Genomic DNA, 23,958 nt, shown 5'->3' with positions numbered 1-23,958 from the left:
CCCAGACAGTCCTTCCAGGTGAGGCAACATTTCACCTGTGAGTCGGCTGAGGTGACATACCAGTGCTCCCGGTGCGGCCTTCTAAATATTAGCAAGACCCGACGCAGGCTGGGAGACCATTTTGCTGAACACCTACGCTCTGTCTGCCGGAGAAAGCAGGATCTCCCAGTGGCCACACATTTAATTCCACATCCCAGTTCCATTCAGATATGTCTATCTATGGCCTGCTCTACTGTCAAGATGAAGCCACACTCAGGTTGGAGGAACAACACCTTAGTAGCCTCCAACCTGATAGCATGAACATTGACTTCTCTAACTTCCGTTAAAGCCCCTCCTCCCCATCATACTCCATCGCTTATTTATTTATTTATTTATGGATTTTCTCTCTCTCCCCCCTCCTTTTTTTCTCTCTCTCTTTTTTCTCCCTCTGTCCCTCCCACTATAACTCCTTGCCTGTTCTCCATCCTCTGGGCTCCCCTCCCCCTTTCTCTCTCCCTCGGCCTCCTGTCCCATGGTCCTCTCCCTTCTCCAGCCTTGTATCCCTTTTGCCAATCAACTTTCCAGCTCTTAGCTCCCTCCCTCTCCCTCCTGTCTTCTCCTATCATTTTGGATCTCCCCCCTCCCCCTCCCACTTTCAAATCTCTTACTATCTCTTCTTTCAGTTAGTCCTGACGAAGGGTCCCGGCCCGAAACGTTGACTGTACCTCTTCCTAGAGATGCTGCCTGGCCTGCTGCGTTCACCAGCATTTTTTGTGTGCGTAGCTTGGGCACCGGTTTTAGAAACATTGATCCAGGACAGAATTAATGTTTGCCTGGAGGAAAATAGATTAACAAAGTCCTTCACTAATCAGTTAAGGACAAGTTGTGTTTACCCTTGATACAATTTTTTTAATGGTAAATTGATTTATTATTGTCACTTGTACTGAGGTACAGTGAAAATCTTGTCTTGCATACCATTCATACAAATCATTTCATTACAACAGTACATTGAGTTAGAACACGGTTAAACAATAATGGAATGCAGATAAAAGTGCTGCAGTTCTAGAGGAAGTGTAGTGCAGTTAGACATTCAGTTGCAAGGTCATTACAACATAAATTCTAAGGTCAAGAGTCTACAATGGCATGCAAAAGTTCGGGCACCCCTAGTCAAAATTTCTGCAACTGTGAATAGTTAAGTGAGTAAAAGATGAACTGATCTCCAAAAGTCATAAAGTTGAAGATGAAACATTCTTTTCAACATTTTAAGCAAGATTAGTGTATTCTTTGTGTTTTGCACAATTTTAGAGTGGGAAAAAAGGGAAAGGAGCACCATACAAAAGTTTGGGCACCCCAAGAGATTTGAGCTCTCAGATAACTTTTACCAAGGTCTCACACCTTAATTAGCTTGTTAGGGCTATGGCTTGTTCACAGTCATCATTAGGAAAGGCCAGGTGATGCAAATTTCATAATTTTATAAATACCCTAACTCCTCAAACCTTGTCCCAATAATCAGCAGCCATGGGCTCCTCTAAGCAGCTGCCTAGCACTCTGAAAATTAAAATAAATAATGCCCACAAAGCAGGAGAAGGCTACAAGAAGATAGCAAAGCACTTTTAGGAAGCCATTTCCTCAGCTCGTAATGTAATTAAGAAATGGCAGATAACAGGAACGGTGGAGGTCAAGTTGGGGTCTGAAAGACCAAGAAAACTTATTGAGAGAACTGCTCGTAGGATTGCTAGAAAGGCAAATCAAAACCCCCATTTGACTACAAAAGACCTTCTGGAAGATTTAGCAGACTCTGGAGTGGTGGTGCCGACATCTGCACAAATATGACCTTCATGGAAGAGTCATCAGAAGAAAACCTTTCCTGCATCCTCACCACAAAATTCAGCATCAGAAGTTTGCAAAGAAACATCTAAACAAGCCTGATGCATTTTGGAAACAAGTCCTGTGGACTGATGAAGTTTAAATAGAACATTTTGGCCGCAATGAACAAAGGTATGTTTGGAGAAAAAAGGGTGCAGAATTTCATGAAAAGAACACCTCTCCAACTGTTAAGCACGGGGGTGAATCGATCATGCTTTGGGCTTGTGTTGCAGCCAGTGGTACGGGGAACATTTCACTGGTAGAGGGGAGAATGAATTCAATTAAATACCAGCAAATTCTGGAAGCAAATATCACACTGTCTGTAAAAAAGCTGAAGATGAAAAGAGGATGGCTTCTACAACAGGATAATGATCCTAAACACACCTCAAAATCCACAAGAGGTGCAAGCGGAAGGTTTTGCCATGGCCCTCACAGTCCCCCGACCTAAACATCATCGAAAATCTGTGGATAGACCTCAAAAGAGCCGTGCATACAAGACGGCCCAAGAATCTCACAGAACTAGAAGCCTTTTGCAAGGAAGAATGGGCAAAAACCACCCAAACAAGAATTGAAAGACTCTTAGCTGGCTACATAAAGCGTTTACAAGCTGTGATACTTGCCAAAGGGGGTGTTACTAAATACTGACCATGCAGGGTGCCCAAACTTTTTCTTCAGGCCCTTCTCTTTTTTTGTTATTTTGAAACTGTAAAAGATGGAAATAAAAAAGTAATCTTGCTTAAAATATTAAAGAAATGTGTCATCTTTAACTTTATTCCTTTTGGAAATCAGGTTATCTTTTACTCGCTTAGCTATTCACAGTGTCACGTACCCTGTGATGGGTTAAGCAACCAGCAGAAATAGAAAACACTTTGGACTCCAGTATTGCTATTAACCAATGGTATTTATTAGTAACTACACAATACAGTAATATACATGCAGATAAATCAAACAGGTTAACAATAATTATACATATAAGTAAGTGTGGAAATATATGAAAACCAAGCTTCTTCAAGTCTAGGGGTAAATAGATAGTCTTACGAAGATGAGTAAAGTTCAGTTCAGTTCGTGGTATTGAGTTGAGTAGTGATGGAGAGAGAGAGAGAGGGAGAGATTTGAGTCTTCAGGTGAGCTGACACCATCGATCTTCCCGTTGTCCTCCGAAATCCTTTAGAAGTCACCGACTGTGACCACAACAAAGGGGACCATTCTTCTGTGGTGGAATTATCAACCCAGGCGAGGGTGGACACACGAATAACTCCCCACCGGTCACACCCTTTTCACACTGCAAGAGCCACTGATCGATCTGCCTGATGGATCCTCCAAAGCCCACCTTTTCTGTGGGCACAGCAAAGTTCATTCAGTCCAAAACCATGTGTCTGTAGGTCTAACAGTTGACCTTCTATTTATCTCACCATGCTGAATACCAACTGTCCATTAAGCAGCTCCTCCCTTCTCTCTCTATAAGAACTTGGAAGCAGCTAGTGTCCTTGCAGAAAGTATAAACATGCGGTGAGCAGTCTTCGCCTCTCTCTCTCTCTCTCTTTCTTTCTTTCTTTCTCTCTCTTTTTAACAAGGTGTCTGTGTTGGACACCTCTCTCTGTCTCTCTCTTTCCAAAAGCACGGTTCATAGGGTAATTCAGGACCCCGTCACAACAGCAACAGAAATTTTGACCGGGGGTGCCCAAACTTTTGCATGCCACTGTATCTTATTGTAGTAGGAAATGATGCAATAGTCTTACAGCAGTGGGTTAGAAGCTGTCCTTGAGCCTGGTGATACATACTTCCAGGCTTTTGTATCATCTGCCTGATGGGAAGGGAAGGAGCAGCGAATGTCTGGGGTGGGTGATTATGTTGGCTGCTCTTTGGCTGCATTATCAAGGCCACAAAAAAGTGCAGACAGAGTCCACAGAGGGGAAGCTGATCTCCGTAATCTGCTGAACTATGTTCACTACCCTCTGCAGTTTCTTGGGGTCACAGGCAGAGCAGTTGCCATACCACGGTATGATGCATCGTGATAGGATGTTTTCTGTAGTGTAACGATAAAAATTGGTGAGGTCAAAAGGGTCATGCCAAATTTCTTTAGCCTCCAAAGGAAGTCGCGGTGTTAATGAGCTTTCTCATCCATGCCATCTACATGGTTGTAGTTGGACAGGCTATTGGTGATTTTCACTTCAAGGAACCTGAAGTTCTCAACCCTCTCGACCTCAACACTATTAATGTAAAGAAGAGCCTCTGCCCCTTCCTGAAGGCTCTTTAGTTTTGATGACATTGAGGGAAAGTTGGTTGTCATGACTCATTGTCACTAATGTCTCTTTCTTTTATTCCGACTGGTTATTATTTGAGTTGGGACCAACCAGAGTGGTGTAATCTACAAACTGTAAATAGAGTTAGAGCAGAATTTGGCCACATAGTTATGAGAGTATAGGGAGTTGAAGACACAGCCCTGTGGGATAGCAGTGTTGAAAGTAACGTTGGCAGAGGTGTTGCTGATTGTGGTCTGCTGGTCAAGAAGTCATTGATCTTAAGGATAATAAGGTGCCAAATAGCATGTTTATCAGCATAACTGAGGCATGTGGCATTAAAGGAACTTTAACAGCATGAATACAAAGATAGGTGAAAGTACTGGACAAGAGAGCATTGTGGTTGCTTTTGAGATTGGACTGTAGTTGCATTCTTTAGTGATTGGTGTTGGGACCATCAGCTCTATTTGATCTAAACTTGAGGAAAGGGTTGGCGAGATATAAGGCACAATTTCTAAATCTGCAGATGGCACAAATTCAGTGGTATTGTGAACTGTAGAAGGAATTGTGCTCTATTTCACTGTAATACTACAACTCATTTTATATATGCACATCAGCTCTCTTTTGATTCTTTTTGTCTCGAGTCTACACCAAGGGGAAGCCCATTAACCTGGCATATGGGAGGATACTGGAGCATTCAGTGATAAGCCATACTGTCAGACTGAAATGAAGCTTTGTGTGAAATCTGGGTCACAGGAGCTGTGAGTCATGTTGCCCTGTGCAGGTTTAGCAGAACAGATTGAGAGCAAATTAAGGGCTACAGCACAGTAATGTAGTGTTTAGCACAAATGCTTTACAGTATAGGCAGCTCGGGTTCATTTCCCACCACTGCCTGTAAGGAGTTTGTACGTTCTCCCCGACTGTGTGGGTTTCCTCCAGGTGCTCTGGTTTCCTCCCACAGTCCAAAGACATGCTGGTTAGTAGGTTAATTGGGTTAGTAAATTGTCCCGTGATTAGGCTCGAATTAAATCAGGGGACTGCTGGGCGGCATGGCTTGAAGGGCCAAAAGAGCCTATTTCTCACTGTATCTCAATAAATAAATTCTGACTTTATCAATAAGGACCTGGAATGTGAAAGCAGGGAAGTTATACTGAACCTTTTTCACTTATGCACTGCATAAAGCCACATATAAATACTGGTTAATTTCCCAGCATTCTTTTTTCACGGGTATATTTATCATATTTATCTCTGGGGCCAGTTCAAAATCAAGGATAATTAACCTGAGCAGTTAATGACTTGACCTCCAGTTCCACAGCTCAGTGCAGATAATTGGCAAGTTCTAACTGGTGCAAGAGCCCAGAGAAAGTCCTTTCTAGAATAATGAATGTGTGAACTAGGTTCCATTAAATGTACTTACCATTGTGTTCATCAATAAAAATAAGAATAGTTCCTTGACTATATGGGCAATATTTCTAAAGTTTATGGAAAATTCTGGGCAGCACATTGTGTGGGTTTTCATTTATACACCCCATCAGAAAAACAAACTCTGCAAGAAAGTCACTTTGGCAGTAGTACTGAAAAGTTATCTTTATAGTGCATTTGATGGGGATTAAATAATGTAGATTAATTTTAAGTCAAAACCTAGGAATTTTCACTGGACAATTAGATAGTTTTTTTAATATAGAGATAACAAAATAATTAAACTATAACAGTGTGACATGTTAGCATGATGACCTATCTGATTTAGTGGTGGAAATAAAGACTCTGCAGTTTGGTTTACTAAGTAAATGGATCTTTCAGTAAATTATTGGAGACCGTGGCAGCTATTGACAACAGTTAATCAAAGTACAAATAAAATTCATGTGTTTTGAATTTTTTCCTTCCAGCCGCATGTAACCTGTGGAGATCAACTGGTACACAGCATCTTTCTACAAAGTTTGTCTTCCCTTGCAGTTGGTCTTGGTGTAGACCACTTCCTTTCCAGAACCGCTGAACCCCCTCACCATAAAATCAGTACCCTAGAACCTGTTTCACATGAATGGGCTTGGCTGTCAACTTTCTCTGCTACTATTAAGAGTGCTGAAGCGCTGGCAAAAGGAACCACCTTCCCAGAAGCCTTTAACATTCCAGACTTCAGTCAAGTTTCAGATTCAGAATTCGTCAAAGCATTGGTAGGATTTTAAAAATTAACTTTTATATGTATGCTCCATGAATAAATATTTGATTTAACCTCTTCAAAAATAATAGTTATGATAGATTAGTGAGTGCTTTTAATTATTGATGAATTGCACTATTGTCAACTTAACTACAACTTTGCAATTGATTATGATTGTGTTCTTATTCTTATAGCCACATTGAGTTCCTGCTGTTTAAATCTTTAATCCTAATGTCACCATCAAGCCTGTAGATAAAGGGGATGCTGTTGCAGTCTGGTAGACTGACCTCTACCTTGCTGAGGCCAGGCGACAACTGTCAGACACCTCCTCTTACTTACTCCTTGAAAAGGACCCCACTAAGGAGCAACAGGCCATTATCTCCCACGCCATTATCAACTTTATTAACTCTGGGGATCTCTCATCCACTGCCACCAACCTCATAGTTCTCTTACCCTGCATCTCCCGTTTTTACCTCCTACCCAAAATCCACAAACCTACTTATCCAGGTAGACCCATTGTTTCTGCTTGTTCCTGCCCCACTGCCTTATATCTGCATACCTCGACTCTGTTTTATCCCCCTCCCCGCCACCCGGTTCAGTCCCTTCCTACCAACATTCTTGACACTTCACACGCTCTTGATCTTTTCAATAATTTAAGTTCCCTGACCGCAATCGTCTCATTTTCACTGTGGATGTCCAGTCTCTATACATCTCCATCCCCCAGCAGGAAGGCTTCAAAGCTTTCCATTTCTTTCTGGACACCAGACACAACCGGTTCCTCCCCTAGCACTACTCTCCTCCATCTGGTGGAACTGGTCCTCACCCTCAATAATTTTAGCTTGTGCTCCTCCCACTTCCTTCAAATGAAAGGTGTAGCCATGGGCACTTGCATGGGTCCCAGCTAAGCCTGACTTTTTCTCAGCTGTGTGGACCAGTCTATGTTCCAAACCTACACCAGTATCACACTCCAACTTCTCCTTCGCTACATAGGCAACTGCAATGGTGCTGCTTCCTGCCCCCATGCTGAGCCCATCGACCTCATCAATTTTCCCTCCAATTTTCACCCTGCCCTCAAATTTACATGGTCCATTTCAGAACCAGAATCAGGTTTGTTATCATCGGCATGTGACGTGAAATTTGTTAACTTTGCAGCAGCAGTTCAATGCAATTCATAACCTAGCAGAGACAGAAAAAAAATAAATAAATAAAATAAAACACAATAAATAAACAAGTAAATTACACATATTGAATAGATTATTTAAAAATATGCAAAAATAGAAATACTGTATATTAAAAAAGTGAGTTAGTGTCCAAAGCTTCAAAGTCCATTCAGGAATCGGATGGCAGAGGAGAAGAAGCTGTTCCTGAATCGCTGAGTGTGTGCCTTCAGGCTTCTGTACCTCCTACCTGATGGTAACAGTGAGAAAAGGGCATGCCCTGGGTGCTGGAGGTCCTTAATAATGGACACTGCCTTTCTGAGACACCATTCCCTAAAGATGTCCTGGGTACTTTGTAGGCTAGTACCCAAGATGGAGCTGATAGATTTACAACCTTCTGCAGCTTCTTTCGGTCCAGTGCAGTAGCCCCTCCGTGCCAGACAGTGATACAGCCTGTCAGAATGCTCTCCAGGGTACATCTATAGAAGTTTTTGAGTGTATTTGTTGACATGCCAAATCACTTCAAACTCCTAATGAAGTATAGCCGCTGTCTTGCCTTCTTTATGACTACAAAAATCTGTTGGGACCAGGTTAGATCCTCAGAGATCTTGACACCCAGAATCTTGAAACTGCTCACTCTCTCCACTTTTGATCCCTCTATGAGGATTGGTATGTGTTCCTTCGTCTTACCCTTCCTGAAGTCCACAATCATCTCTTTTGTCTTACTGAAGTTGAGTGTCAGGTTGTTGCTGCGGCACCATTCCACTAGTTGGCATATCTCACTCCTGTATACCCTCTCATCACCACCTGAGATTCTACCAACAATGGTTGTATCATCAACAAATTTGTAGATGGTATTTGAGCTCTGCCTGGCCACACAGTCATGTATATACAGAGAGTAGAGCAGTGGGCTAAGCACACACCCCTGAGGTGTGCCAGTGTTGATCGTCAGCGAAGAGGATTTGTTATCACTAATCCGCACAGACTGTGGTCTTCTAGTTAGGAAGTTGAGGATCCAATTGCAGAGGGAGGTACAGAGGCTCAGGTTCTGCAACGTCTCAATCAGGATTGTGGGAATGATGTTATTGAATGATGGTAGAAAATGCTGAGCTATAGCTGATGTCCTCCTTTTTCAAAGAAAGGGGCTTTCCTTCCTCCACCATAAGCACTGCCCTCAACCATATCTCTTCCATTTCATGCACCTCTGCCCTCGCCTCATCCACCTGCCACCCCACCAGGAATAAGGTTCTCTTGTCCTCACCTACCACCCCACCAGCCTTCGCAGCCAGCACATAATTCTTCATAACTTATGCCATCTCAAATGGGATCCCACTACCAAGCACTTCTTTCCCTCGACCCCCCACTTTCTGCTTTCCGCAGGGACCGCTCCCTACATAACTCCCTTGAACGTCCGTCCCTCCCCACTGTTCTCCCTCATGTCACTTATCCTTGCAAGGCAACAAGTGCCACGCCTGCCCCTGCACCTTCTCCTTAACTAACTTTTAGGGCCCTAAACAGTCCTTCGAGGAGAGACAGATCACTTGCAATACCAGAGGAAACAACACACTGAACCATTGCTACACCACCGTCAAGAATGCCTACCATGCTATTCCACGCCCTTACTTCGGGAAATCTGATCACCTGGCTGTACTTCTACTCCGAGTGAAGGCAAAGACTGAAGACTGCAGCACCAGCAGTGAGGACCATGAGGGTATGGACAAGGGAAGCACAGGAGTGCTTTGAATTGGTGGACTGGATTGTATTCAGGGATTCATCTTCGAATCTGGACGAGTATGCTGCAGTTGTTACCGACTTCATTAAAACCTGTGTGGATGAGTGTCTGCCTACAAAGACTTACTGTACATTCCCAAACCAAAAGTCGTGGATGAACCAGGAGGTACGTTATCTGCTAAGGATAGATCTGTGGCATTCAAGTCTGATGACCCAGACCTGTACCAGAAAACCAGGTATGATTTGCAAAGGGTTTTTTCAAGGGTGAAGAGACAATTTCGAACGAGGTTGGAGGCGACATCGGATGCACGGCAGCTCTGGCAGGGTTTGCAATGCATTACTTCCTACAAAGCAAAACCCAATAGCATGAATAGCAGTGATGCTTCACTACCAGATGAACACAACACCTTCTATGACGGCTTTAAAAGGGAGAACACAACTACAGCTGTGAAGATCCCTGCTGCACCTGATGACCCTGTGATCTCTGTCTCAGAGGCCAATGTTAGGCTTTCTTTAAGGAGAGTGAACAAGGCAGAAGGTCCCAATGGAGTACCTTGTAAGGCTCCGAAAACCTGTGCCAATCAACTAGCAGGACTGTTCAAGAACATTTTCAACTTCTCACTGCTACGGGCAGAAGTTCCCAGTTGGAACAATTGGGAACAATTATACCAGTGCCTAGGAAGAATAATGTGAGCTGCCTTAATGACTATCGCCCAGTAGCACTCACATCGACAGTTAATGAAATGATTTGAGACGTTGGTCATGACTAGAATGAACTCCTGCCTCAGCAAGGACCTGGACCCATTGCAATTTACCTATCACCACAATAGGTCAACGGCAGACGCAATCTCAATGGCTCTCCACATGGCTTTAGACCACCTGGACAACACAAACACCTATGTCAGGATGCTATTCATTGACTATAGCTCAGCATTTTCTACCATCATTCCCACAATCCTGATTGAAAAGTTGCAAAACCTGGGCCCCTGTATCTCCCTTTGCAATTGGATCCTCAACTTCCTAACCAGAAGACCACAATCTGTGCTGATTGGTGATAACATATCCTCCTCGCTGATGATCACCTCAGGGATACATGCTTAGCCCACTGCTCTACTCTCTGTATACTCTCTGTGTGGCTAGGAATAGCTCAAATACCATCTATAAATGTGCTGATGATGCAACCATTGTTGGTAGAATCTCAGGTGGAGACGAGAAGGCATACAGGAGTGAGATGTGCCAACTATCGGAGTAGTGCCGCAGCAACAACCTGGCACTCAACGTCAGTAAGATGAAAGAGTTGATTGTGGACTTCAGGAAGGGTAAGATGAAGGAACACATACCAATCCTCACAGAGAGATCAGAAGTGGAGAGCGTGAGCAGTTTCAAGTTCCTGAGTATCAAGATCTCTGAGGATCTAACCTGGTCCCAACATATCGATACAGTTATAAAGAAGGCAAGAGAACAGCTATACTGCATTAGGAGTTTGAAGAAATTTGGCATGTCAACAAATACACTCAAAAACTTCTATAGATGTACCGTGGAGAGCATTCTGACAGGCTGCATTACTGTCTGTTATGGAGGGGCTACTGCACAGGACCGAAAAAAGCTGCAGAAGTTTGTAAATCTAGTCAGCTCCATCTTGGGTACTATCCTACAAAGTACCTAGGACATCTTCAGGGAGCAGTGTCTCAGAAAGGCAGCATCCATTATTAAGGACCTCCAGCACCCAGGGCAAACCTATTTCTCACTGTTACCATCAGGTAGGAGGTATCACTGAAGGCACACACTCAGCGATTCAGGAACGGCTTCTTGCTGTCTGCCATCCGATTCCTAAATGGACATTGAACCCTTGGACACTACCTCACTTTTTAATACAGCTTTCCCCCGCCATCCAAAGGTAGAGCGTTCCTATGAAACGGTTCGTAAGCCGAAATGTCGTAAAGCAAAGAAGAAATTACCATTTATTTATATGGGAAAATTTTGTGAGCGTTTGCAGACCCAAAAATAACCTACCAAATCATGCCAAATAACACATAAAATCTAAAATAACAGTAACATATAGTAAAAGCAGGAATGATATGATAAATACACAGCCTATATAAAGTAGAAATACTTCTCTACAACGATTGCCTACACAGATCTCCATAGCGAAAATCTCACGCAAGCGCTCTCAGCAGAAAATCTCACACAAGCGCTGTTGGCATAAACGCGCTCTCCAGTAAACTTTAAACTATGAAGCTGCCAAATCTACCAAATAACACGTAAAAATACACAGTCTATATGAAGTAGAAATAATGTATGTACAGTGTAGTATCACTTACCGGAATCGGGAAAACAGCTTGCCGAGCACATTGATGATGGTGTGTTAGACTGAGTCGTCGCAGGTTGGGGTGGTGTAGTGGCCCCCACCTCCAGGCCGCCGACTGATACATTGCCGTGAAGAACGCAGCGGTAGCCAGGAGGCACACAGCACGTCTTTAAGAAAAAAGCCGAAATAAACATGCTAATTAATTAGGTGCTGCCCGACACATAAATGTCGGCGCAGATCAGTGCCGATTGCCGATTGCATCGCCTCTGATCTGGGCCAACAATTACGTGTCGGCAGCATCTAATTAATCAGCATGTTTATTTCGGCTTTTTTCTTAAAGATGTGCTGTGTGCCTCCCGGCTACTGCTGCATTCTCCGCGAATCAGTGCAGTATCTGTCCGGGGCCCAGGCGACGGGGTGGTGGGACACGGGGGTGTCATCTCATCCATTGCTTCACTTTCGCTACTGCATTCGGTTTCGATTGTTATCCTTTCCTCTTCCAATTGCATCAGCTCTTCATCTATCAGTTCTTGGTCATGAGATGCCAAAACCTCTTCAACATCATCTTCGTCAGCTTCCGCAAGCCAAACTCACTTTGTCCTTGCTTCGTTCACCACGATCGAAATGCTTAATTATGTCTAGTTTTACGCTAAGTGTAACACCCTTACGAGCTCTTTCAGGCTTTTCCGACACCTTAGAACTCATCTTGCTAACAGCTGCTCAGTGCAACAGGTTTAAGCAATGCCGTTCCAAATCCGGGGGACAGCGGCTGCTTGGGGTGCGCGCTGCCTTTCATCGCACGCTGCCTTTCATCGCGCGCTGCCTTTCTTCGTAACAGTGAAAGCACCTTCTGAAAGCGAAAACAGGGTACTAATGTAGGTCTTTCATAACACTGAGGTTTCGTAAAGCGAACGTTCGAAAAGCGGGGGACACCTGTATACAGTATTTCTGTTTTTTTGCAAGTTTTTTAATCTATTCAATATAAGTATACTGTAATTGATTTACTTATTATTATTTTGTTCTCTCTTCTATATTATATATTGCATTGAATTGCTGCTGCTAAGTTAACAAATTGCACATCACATGCCGGTGATAACAAACACTTCACCTGTGAATCTGTTGGAGTCATCTACTGTATTCAGTGTTCCTAATGTGGCTTCCTATATATCGGTGAGACCCGACATAGATTAGGAGATTGCATTGCCGAGCACCTATGCTCCATCCACCAGAAAAAGCGAGATCTCCCAGTGGCCACTCATTTTAATTCTACTTTCCATTCCCATTCCGATATGTCTGTCCATAGCCTCCTCGACTACCTTGATGAGGCCACACTCAGTTTGAAGGAACAACACCATATATTCCATCTGGGCAGCCTCCAACCTGATGGCATGAATATCAACTTCTCAAACTACTTGTAATTGCACCCCCGCCCCCATTCACCATTCCCCATTCCTATTCATTCCCATTTCTCTCTCTCACCCTATCTCCTTACCTGCCCATCACCCCCCTCTGATACTCCACCCCTGCCCTTGCTTCCATGACCTTCTGTCCTCTCCTATCAGATTCCCCTCTTTCCAGCCCTTTATCTCTTTCACCAATCAACTTTCCAGCTCTTTACTTCACCCTTCCCCCTCTCCTGGTTTCACCTATCAAATACTACCTTGTACTTCTTCCTCCCCTCCCTGCACCTTCTTACACTGACTTCTCATCGCTTTTCTCCAGTCCTGAAGAAGGACCTCAGCCCAAAATATCAACTGTTTATGCTTTTCCATAGATGCTGCCTGGCCTACTGAGTTCCTCCAACATTTTGTGTGTGTTGTTTGGATTCCTCTGCCCCCTCCCTCTTCAGTCCTGATGAAGGGTGCCGGCCCGAAACGTTGACTGATCGTTTCCACGGATGCTGCCCAACCTGCTGAGTTCCTCCAGCGTGTTGTGAGCGTTGTTTAAAGAAATACTCCATTTTCCTCCCCAGGTAGAATTCAAATTCAACTTAAAGAAGTTTATTCAAAACAATATTTATCACTCAAGAAACATTTCCAAAATCTGTTAACAAACAAGAGAAAATCTGCAGATGCTGGAAATCCAAACAACACACACAAAATGCTGTAGGAACTCAGTAGGCCAGGCAGCATCTATGGACCCCAGCTTTGACCCTAGCTTTGACCCCAGCATCTGCAGAATATTTTGTGTTGAGTATTTCTTTAATTTTGCACTGAATGTCGCCTCACATTTTGGAGTCAAACTTAAACCTACTGCCATTAAATTTAATAGTGCCAAAGAAACAGGCTAAAATGTGTGTGTATAAGTATGGAAATAATGATCTAAGGGATAGTCATAAAGCAATACAGCATAAAACCAGGCCCTTCAGCCCACCTAGTCTGTGAGCAGATCTTTGTTAACTGGCGTGTGCTGAAAGGCTGCTATCTGTGTGGTAAAACTATGACAAGGCAATTTTAAAGGAGTAAAATTGCAGTTTCGTTTTAATCTGAGATTGTTAACTGAAGCTTTTGAATTATAAAATTAAATAATAATGAAGTTAATGGCACAATGATACAAATAATAGTTATTTTATTCAATAAGTTTCCTTTTCCTATTACAAATGATCAGTATATATTTTCATTTAACAGGAAAACAACAACTGGAGTTATGTTATGGATGAGCAGTTAATGACCTGGGCCACATCTAAACCAGAGGTAAGAAGTTTGCATGATGTACACAATTGAAAATTATTTTCCTAATTTTGTATTAATTAGGTTACTTGATGGCATGAAACAATAAAAACTCTATATATAGTATCTGGAAAGCTAGTTGTATGCTGCCCTTGTCTTCAAAATGCCTTTGTAACAGTCTCAAAAGAGTAAAATAGATATTAGAAATACTCAACATCTGCAGAGAGTGAGAGAGATTTAATATCTCAGCTCGAAGAATTATTCTTTACCCCTGAATTTTATGTTAATTGTCTCAACTAAGTCTGGCAGATTGGTAGAGTTTCTGTCAGTTCTGTGCTGTTAGATTAAAGGTGTCAAAATGGGTTTGAGAGTACCTAGTTTGATGTATAAAAGACCCTTGCACTTAGAACTTACAAATAGATTGTATTCATCCTTATATTGTTAAGTGAAAATGATTTGATGTATCAGATCAGACGTATCATCTTTTCCTTATCGTCATATGTGAATAATGTAAGATTTGCTTTTTTTAGGAGTGGCAACTAGGTGGCAAAAGTGATGTATTTCTGTGGGGAAGTGGACATCACGGACAACTGTCTGATGCTGGAAGTAGTGCCTTAGTACCGACTCTTGCACCTTCTTTGACACAGGCTGTGCTGGTAAAGATTTTGTTTTCTTTCAGCTGGAAGTTCCAAGTTAGAAATTATTAACTTCAATGTAAATAAAATTTTGAAGATTAAAATTATGCAACTACAGTTAACCTACTTGACAACTCTTTGAATGTTAGCTGTAACTCTCTTGATCTCAGCATTTTCCACATTGGGATAAAGCCATGTTCTGAATAAGTCTTTGTGATTATAATGTAAGGAATTGTTACAAATTTATTTGTATTATTTTCTGGTAATATCTTTCTGAATTCTGGTAATATCTTGTCCCAGTTTTGCTGTGGTAATGATGATGAAGCCTTACCTTATGCAATCTTGTGAGAGCTATTAAGCTATCTCAAAGGTTTCTAAAATATTTTCAAATGTTTCTACTAATCATAAACATTTATAAATGACATTAACATTTAAAAATCTAAAAATGCAGTTGCTTAAAATTATAACCAACTTAAAATTAATTAAAATATACTAAAATAAGTAAAGTAAAATAAAATACTGTAGTTACTGTTTCATAAAGGGTTGATTCACTTGAATTGGGTCCAACTACGGTATGCCAGCTACATCTGGCATAAAGCTGAGTGGACAGTTCTGTAATGCCAACTTCCAACATTGACTTCTGAATTTCAGTGTACAGGTGTAAAAGTTAGCGAAGAGCTATCTGAAGGACAGGATGTTGCTGGTAGTTTGCTATGGAGCTGCCAATAAAAGATTGGCATAGTACCCATGCCTTTGGCTTCCTACACATCAAGTTCTGTAATTTCCTCTCTAAATTAACTCTCTCCTTTAAGAACTTAAAGTTACTATATTGGTCAATCTTTTAATACATGTCCTAATTTCTATTTATGATTTAATGTTTTCGATATCTGTTTGAAAACAGTCCTCTGAAGCAATTTAGACTCTTGTAGTAATTTTCTGAGGAAGTGTTTAAAAGAAAAGCAGAAAAAGAATGTAGGGTGAAGTATTTAAATAGCTGTACAGGTTGGGCATCCCTTATCAGCTTGGGGCTGTAAGGGTCTTGGATTTCAAATCTTGGAATATTTGCATCATTATAATGAGATACCTTGGGGGTGGGACCCAAGTCCAAAAACAGAATCTATTTACATTACATATATGGCTGGGTCCTCCTCAGACTGTCGGAATTGAATGATCACCCCCGACCGTGTCTATCACTGGATTCCATATCTGCCATCAATTTCAAACAGCTGCTCATTCCACAGCAACTGTGAGCGGGGGGGAGGGGTTAGTTTTGTATAATATTTTTAATAATTTTGTGCATGGGCCAGTTACCTTCAATTTTCAATTTGTCATGATAGATCTTTACTTGTTTCATGAACAGCATACCATTAAGCAGCATATGTTCAATCCGATGCTGGTGAATCCACTCTTTCAATACATGCTCAAGATCTTTATTTTTCACTTTATGCACTGTTTTTCTATTTTTCATACGTCAGGTCACTTCTCAGAATCGTCTGTAGTGCATAAAAACCTGTTAATCGCCTGGGAACCTTCCCTGTGTCTCGTGGAATTTTCCATTTGTGACATCATGTCAGCACTCAAAAAATAATTGTATTTCACATGTATTCAGATTTTGGAATTTCAGATAAGGGTAAACAACCTGTATTTGATTAATGGGCGGATGAGTTAAGCTTTCTTGTGGAATTAGCTGACATGGAATGAACAGTACAGTTTTAAAAGGGTGTGACCTGTGGCCTAAAATTGATACATCAGTGGCTAGGAAGCAGTGTTTGTGGCACAAATTGAAGCAATTTTTTTTGGCTTTCTCAATGTCTCATTGAACTTCTTGGGCTCCTCAAAGCTATGCCTCAGTGAACCAGCTGTTCCTTTGCCCATGGTTCATATGTAGTCACATAGTACTACTACAGCTGTTTCAAGTCTTTGTCTGCTCAGAAAGCACTGATGCTGCTTATATAAAAATGTGCAATGCAATATAATTACCCTTCCATTTTTCTTGTGACTAGGTGGTCTGTGGGCAGAACTGTACCTTTATTGTCCAGGCTAATGGAACCGTTGTAGCTTTTGGAGAAGGCAGCTATGGCCGCTTGGGTCAAGGAAATTCTGATGACCTTCACACTCCAACTGTTATTTCATCCTTGCAGGGTAAGCATGTGCAACACTCTACAGTTGAAGCAATTGCTTAAATATTAATTTTAATCCAGATTCTAACCAGTTAGAGGGAATCAGGGAATCATTTTATGCAGTTTGAGATTTCTATAAAGACACAACCCACACTCAGTGGCCACTTTATTAGGTGCACCTGTATACCTGCTCGATAATTTTAATCAGCCAATGGTCAAGAGGTTCAGTTGTTGTTCAGACCAAACATCAGAATGGGGAAGAAATATGATCTAAGTGACTTTGACCGTAGAATGATTGTTAGTGCCAGATGGAGTGGTTTGAGTATTTTAGAGACTGCTGATTTCCTGAGATGTTTATGCACAACAGGCTCTAGAGTTTACAGAGAACATTGCAAAAAAAGAAACAACATCCAGTGAGTGGCAGTTCTGTGAGCAAAAATGCCTTGTTAATGAGAGAGGTCAGAGGAGAGTGGCCAGACTAGTTCAAGCTAACTGGAAGGTGATGTAACTCAAATAACCATAAGTTACATCAGTGGAATGCAGCAGAGCGGCTCTAAATGCACAACATGTCGAACTTTGAAATGGATAGGCTGCTGCAGCAGAAGACCATGAATATACAGAAATATACTCAGTGGTCACTTTATTAGGTACCTTTTGTACCTAATAAAGTGCCCACTGAGCGTATATTGCTCATATTCATCAGCTCAAATGCTCAACCCTGGAATTTTCAAATAAGACCAAGGCAGACTTTTACTTTGACACTGGACAAAAACCATATCCTGCAACCTGAGGGATGCAAACTGATCTTCCTAAAGGATTTCAGTTCCAGGATTGAAGAAGATTCAATCTTTTGGAAAGGTGACTTGGCAAGAAGTAGAGAAAATTAATTCTGATGGAGCCCTCTTTGTTTTAACTGCTTCGATTGGTCTTGTCATAATCAATATCCAGTCAGACAGATGAGCGAAATATCTCATGGAAATCACTCCAGATTGAGCTAATAGTATCATTGTGAGAAAGAAACCACAAGGATGCAACATCTCCTCCACAGTCGCCATCAGCACCAGATCTCCATAAAGCTGTGTGTTAGCCCACTGCTCTGCACTCACTTTATACTTATGACCTTGAGGCTCCAATGCCATATTTAAATTTGCTGACAACACTATTGTTGGCCAAATCAAAGGTGGGAGATTGAAAAAGGTGGTGACGTATAAGAGGGTGATTGAAAATCTGGCTGAATGGTGCCACAACAACAACCTCACACACAATGTCTGCAGAACCGAAGGGTTGATTATTGATGACCAAGGAGGAAGAAATGGAGATCCATAAGCCAGTCCTCTTCAGGGAATTAGAGGTGGAGAGGGTCAGTAACTTTAAATTCCTTGGCATTATCATTTCAGAGGATCTGTCCTGGGAGCAGCACATAAGTGCGATAACAAATAAGGCATAGAAATGCCTCTACTTTCTTAGAAGTTTGCAAAGATTCAGCACGTCATCTAGAACTTTGACAAACATCTTTAGATACAGAGTGGAGAGTACCTTAACTGGTTGCATCACGACCTACTATAGCAACACCAATATCCTTGAACAGAAAAGCCTACAAGAAGTAGTGAAAACAGTCCACTCCATCACAAGTAAAGCCCTCCCCAGCACTAAGCGCATCTACACAGAGTACTGTCACAGGAAAGCAGGATCCATCATCAAGGGCCACCACCATCCAGACCATGCTCTGTTCTCGCTGCAGCCATCAGGAAGAAGGTACACGAGTTTTAGGACCCACACCACCAAGTTCAGGAACAGTTATTATTCCTCAACCATCAGGCTCCTGAACCAGCAAAGATAATTTCACTCACCTTGACACTGAATTGATTCCACAACCTACAGGCTCAGTTTCAAGGACTCTACAACTTCTGTTCTCAATATTATTTAATCCTTATTTATTATTATTATGTTGCTTTTATTTTCATACTTGCCCAATTTTTATTCTTTGGTACATTGGTTGTTGGGGTGCATTTGTGTGTAGCTTTTCATTTATCCTGTTGTGCTTCTTTGTATTTACCATGAATGTCCACAAGAAAATAAATCTGAGGGTAGTGACATATGTGTACTTTGATAATAAATCTACTTTGAACTTTGAACAATGATGCATACATCACTGGTAAGTTGGTTAAGTGCTGTCGGATTGACCCCTGTTTAAATCTGCTCAATGAAAGTAACAATGACGATAGAAAATTGACTACAAGGAAAACAGTGTTGGACATTTTGAGGACCCAACAGAATTGTGTAACTCTTTTCTAACAATCATTCTCACTGACAACCCAGTAACCCAAACCAGCAGGAACAGTAGTCTCTCCGTAGCATCTGGATTGCCCAAAAGTCCACCATAAGTAGCATCTCTGACAGACTCCTGGCTTCTCGACAATAAAAAAAAATAACTAATTTAATCAAAATGACCAAGAAATTTGAGTATAATTAACTCTCATTACTGTATTCTTGGATCTGAAAATGCACCATATCTTAAAGCATCTGAAGGTTGGGGTTTGATAGAATTCCCATAAGGTAAGGAGAAAGTATGACAGGTGGAATGAGAACAGGATGTACATAGCTCACAGATAACCATAATGGGTAGATTCTTAATTCTTGTCATGATTATCTGCACCCCTAGCACTTAGGTGCCCACCCTGCTGATAGCAAAGATGATAGGAAGCTTATCAAGAACTTGAGCAACAGTCAGCATCCGCTGCAAAGAAGCTCTGTAAAGAACTGAAATGAAAATTGAAAATACAGAAAGCTCACAACATATCAGGCAATATCAGTGGAGAGAGAAAAGGTTAATATTTCAGCTCCACGACCTTCATTAGGACTGGGAAAGAAGGATTTTTTAAGAAATAGATTCAGTGGAATAGAAGCAGTCTGAATCAATGGTCTATCTGGACACCCTGCTTGCGGGTCGTACGTAGAAGGTTAAGTGGGTTTTGCAAGGCTGGGGCACTACAAGTTTGGAAGCTGTAAATGGAAAATCCACCAAAAAAATGAAGCTTATTTCAACCATTTGGCCTGAATGGTTAACAGTTAGTCTTTCCACAGATACTGCCTGACATACAGATGATTTCCAGCATGTTCTTCATTTATTTCAGATTTGTAGATATGCAAATTTGATTCTTGACTGGTATGTTCAACCAACAAGTACGACCTTATCTAAACCTGGGCCTTTTGACTTTAGTAGCTAAATTCAAGATAAAATCACAGAATTGGAGAATTAACTTGTGAAATGAAATTTTAAAAATTTGTAGTAAAATATAAATGGGGAAAATGCATTCATCGTATTACAATTCCTAGTGTTTTAAGTTGTATTATGATTAATTTGTTTTCACACTACTCTTCAAATATATAACTGTTTTGTGAATATAAGTAATTATATTTAGAGACACACAGAGTATACTGCATGTGCAATCAATGTTTACTCCTCCTCCATTGTCTTCCTTTTGGTTCCATTGATAGAAGTAGGTAGAGGGGCAAGTTGTGTTGAGGAATAAGGGAGACTGCCACAGGACTTGGACAGATTGGGAGAATGGGTAAAGAAGTGGCAGATGGAATTTCATGCAGAGAAGTGTGTAGTCATGCACTTTGATAGGAGGAATAAAGGTGTAGTCTGTTTTCTAAATGAGGAGAAAATTCAAAAGATCTTACCTCCGTTTAGTGCAAAAGGGCTTTTGCGAGTCCTTGTGCAGTATTTTCTAAAGGTTAACTTACAAGCTGAGTTGGTGGTAGGGATGGCAAATGCAATGCTAGCATTCATTTTGAGTAGACTAGAATATAAGGATGATTCCAGGAATGAAAGGGTTATCATACGAGGAATGTTTGATGGCTCTGGGTCTGTACTCACTGGAATTGAGAAGGATGAGGGGGTATCTCATTGAAACCTTTCGGATGTTGAAAGGCCTAGACAGAGTAGATGTGGAAAGGATGTTTCCCATGGTGGGAGAGTCTTGGACAAGAGAGCACAGCCTCAGGATAGAGGGGCACCCTTTCAAAACAGATGCGGAGAAATTTCTTTAGCCAAAGGTTGGTGAATTTGTGGAATTTGGTGCCACATGCAGCTGTGAAGGCCAGGTTGTTGGGTGTATTTAAGGCAGAGGTTGATAAGTTCTTGATTGGACATGGCATCAAAGGTTATGGGGAGAAGGCCAGGAACTGGGGTTGAGGAGGAGAAAAAAAGGATCAGCCATAATTGAATGGCAGAGCAGACTTGATGGGCTGGATGGCCTAATTTTGCTCCTATGTCTTATAATCTTATGGTCTAAGAGGAAGGATATGATACTGAGGCTTTATAAGGCATTGATCAGACCACACTTGGAGTATTCTGACAGTTTTGGGTGCCATATCTAATAAAAAAGATGAGCTGCCATAGGAGAGGGTCCAAAGAATGTTCAAGAGAATGATTCCATGAATGAAAGGGTTAACATATGAGGAGCATTTGATTACTCTGAGCCTGTACTTACTGGATTTTACAAGAATGAAGAGGGATCTCATGGAAACCTATCGAATATTGGAAGACTTAGATAGAATGGATGTGGAGAGGATGTTTCCTATAGTGGGTGAGACTAGGTCTAGAGGGCACAGCTTCAGAATAGAGGAATGTCCATTTAGAATAGAGATGCAAATGAATTTGTTAAGTCAAAGAGTGGTGAATCTGTGGAATTCATTGTCACGGATGGCTGTGAAGGTCAAGTTTTGAGTATATTTAAATGATAGGTTCTTGTTTAGTCAATGTGTCATGGTTACAGAGAGAAGGCAGGAGACTTGGATTCAGAGGGTTAGTAAATCAACCATGATAGAATGGTGGAGCAGACTTGATAGGCCAAGTAGCCTAATTCTGATCCTATGTCTTACGGTCTTAATTATACATTTTGTTTTCTTTGTTGCCAGGTTATGTTGTGACACAGTTAGTCACCTCTTGTGGATCAGATGGTCATTCACTGGCTCTGACTGAGAGTGGGGAAGTTTTCAGCTGGGGTGATGGTGATTATGGAAAGCTTGGACATGGAAATAATGAAAGACAACGCAGACCTAGGCAAATTGAAGCTCTGCAGGGAGAAGACATTGTGCAGGTATGCAAACTATTTCACTCACAATAGGGGGGAAAAGTGAAATATGTGTTACACTTTTCCTCTTCATACAGATACACACATTTGTTGGTATCTATGACAGTGGTTGTGACTGCAGTGCTCTTTGTATATACTGGTCTTGTGTAGAGTGGCCTGGAGTAATCACTAGCTACATAAACTAAATGGGTATACTCCCATCCATCATAGTACTAATGCAACAATATTTTAATTCCTCAAACACGGCTCCATTTGTCAGAGAAATTTTTTGAAAACTTTGGAATTGGGCAGTTTTTCAAGAAATATTTCCAAGAATTTCCAAGAAACTGAACTAAATGATGCTTCTTATTCTTTGAACAGCTCTCATGTGGATTTAAACATTCAGCCGTAGTAACAGCCGATGGAAAGCTTTTCACATTTGGGAGTGGAGATTATGGGCGCTTGGGGCTCAGGAGTACATCTAATAAAATGCTTCCTGAAAAGGTGACAGCCCTGGAAGATTACTCAATCGGACAGGTACTGATATTGAGAGATTATTAAGATCCATGAAGTAAATGTAATGTGCACTTGCTTAATGACCCACCTGGCTTCATTGAAAACTTGAGATATATTTAATCTGGTAACATCCATTTCCTTTTTTACTGATTTGAAACCAGTTTGCGGCCAGAAAGTTCTATTTTAACTTCTTCAATCCACAGGACTTGTTTCCGAAATGCATCAGGCTTGTTTAGATGTTCCTTTGCAATGTTCTGTTGCTGGATTTTGTGGTGAGGACGCAGGAAAGGTTTTCTTCTGATGACTCTTCCATGAAGGTCATATTTGTGCAGGTCTCGCTGCACAGTAGAACAGTGCACCACAACTCCAGAGTCTGCTAAATCTTCCTGGAGGTATTTTGCAGTCAAATGGAGATTTTGATTTGCCTTTCTAGCAATCCTACGAGCAGTTCTCTCGGACAGTTTTCTTCGTCTTCCAGACCTCAACTTGACTTCCACCGTTCCTGTTAACTGCCATTTCTTAATTACATTACAAACTGAGGAAACGGCTACCTGAAAGCGCTTTGCTATCTTCTTATAGCCTTCTCCTGCTTTGTGGGCATTATTTATTTTAATTTTCAGAGTGTTAGGCAGCTGCTTAGAGGAGTCCATGGCTGCTGATTCTTGGGACAAGGTTTGAGAAATCAGGGTATTTATAAAGCTTTGAAATTTGCATCACCTGGCCTTTCCTAGCAATGACTGTGAACAAGCCATAGCCCTAACAAGCTAATTAAGGTCTGAGACCTTGGTAGAAGTTAACTGAGAGCTCAAATCTCTTGGGGTGCCAAAACTTTTGCATGGTGCTCCTTTCCTTTTTTCCACTCTAAAATTGTACAAAAGAAAAATAATACACTAATCTTGCTTAAAATGTTGAAAAGAACGTTTCATATTAACTTTATGACTCATCTTCTACTCACTTAACTATTCACAGTAACAGAAATTTTAACCAGGGGTGCCCAAACTTCTGCATGCCACTGTAGGTGATAGAAAATCTGAGGGAGTTGTGGATTGTAGGGGAAAGAGAAGGATGTTAATGAGAGAGAGAGAGGATAGGCTACAAGAAAATGGGACTGATGGAGAAGCTTTGTGAGCTGGTATAGACTTAATGAGCCAAAGGGTCATTTCCTATATCATAAGCAAATGTGACAAATGAGAATAGCGTTAAATTGGACTTTTGGTTTAATTCTATTTCATCAAAATGAACTTCCTCTTGTCCTGAAAGCTAGTCTTTGCCTGCAACTAATCCTCAGGCGCATTCCAGTGGGGTAACTGCACCCAGCAAAGTGACAAAACCAGCAGAAGTACAGGGCTTCTTCATATATAAATGATTTATTTTTATTTTATTTAAAGATGGAGCTCTGTAAAAGGCCCTTCTGACCCAACGTGCCCTCACCACCCAATTACACTCATATGACCAATTAACCAACTAAGCTGTAGGTGTTTGGAATGTGGGAGGAGATCAG

The 23,958-nt window shown here is 41.4% G+C and overlaps 1 protein-coding gene across 5 annotated transcripts in view; it reads left to right on the top strand.

Moving 5' to 3' along the window:
• LOC134343917 (probable E3 ubiquitin-protein ligase HERC1) overlaps positions 1 to 23,958 on the top strand; it is a 295,654-nt gene that overhangs the window by 229,044 nt on the left and 42,652 nt on the right. For all 5 annotated transcript variants that reach the window (XM_063042842.1, XM_063042841.1, XM_063042839.1 and 2 more), the window contains 6 exons: positions 5,972 to 6,256; positions 14,064 to 14,129; positions 14,636 to 14,761; positions 16,744 to 16,882; positions 21,787 to 21,968; positions 22,323 to 22,478. In XM_063042842.1, coding sequence (XP_062898912.1) covers positions 5,972 to 6,256; positions 14,064 to 14,129; positions 14,636 to 14,761; positions 16,744 to 16,882; positions 21,787 to 21,968; positions 22,323 to 22,478 — 954 coding nt within the window. The remainder of the gene's footprint in view (positions 1 to 5,971; positions 6,257 to 14,063; positions 14,130 to 14,635; positions 14,762 to 16,743; positions 16,883 to 21,786; positions 21,969 to 22,322; positions 22,479 to 23,958) is intronic.

The sequence above is a fragment of the Mobula hypostoma genome, chromosome 3, assembly GCF_963921235.1.
Source record: "Mobula hypostoma chromosome 3, sMobHyp1.1, whole genome shotgun sequence".
NCBI classification, from domain to species: Eukaryota; Metazoa; Chordata; class Chondrichthyes; order Myliobatiformes; family Myliobatidae; genus Mobula; species Mobula hypostoma.
This window is presented reverse-complemented; position numbering and strand designations above follow the sequence as displayed.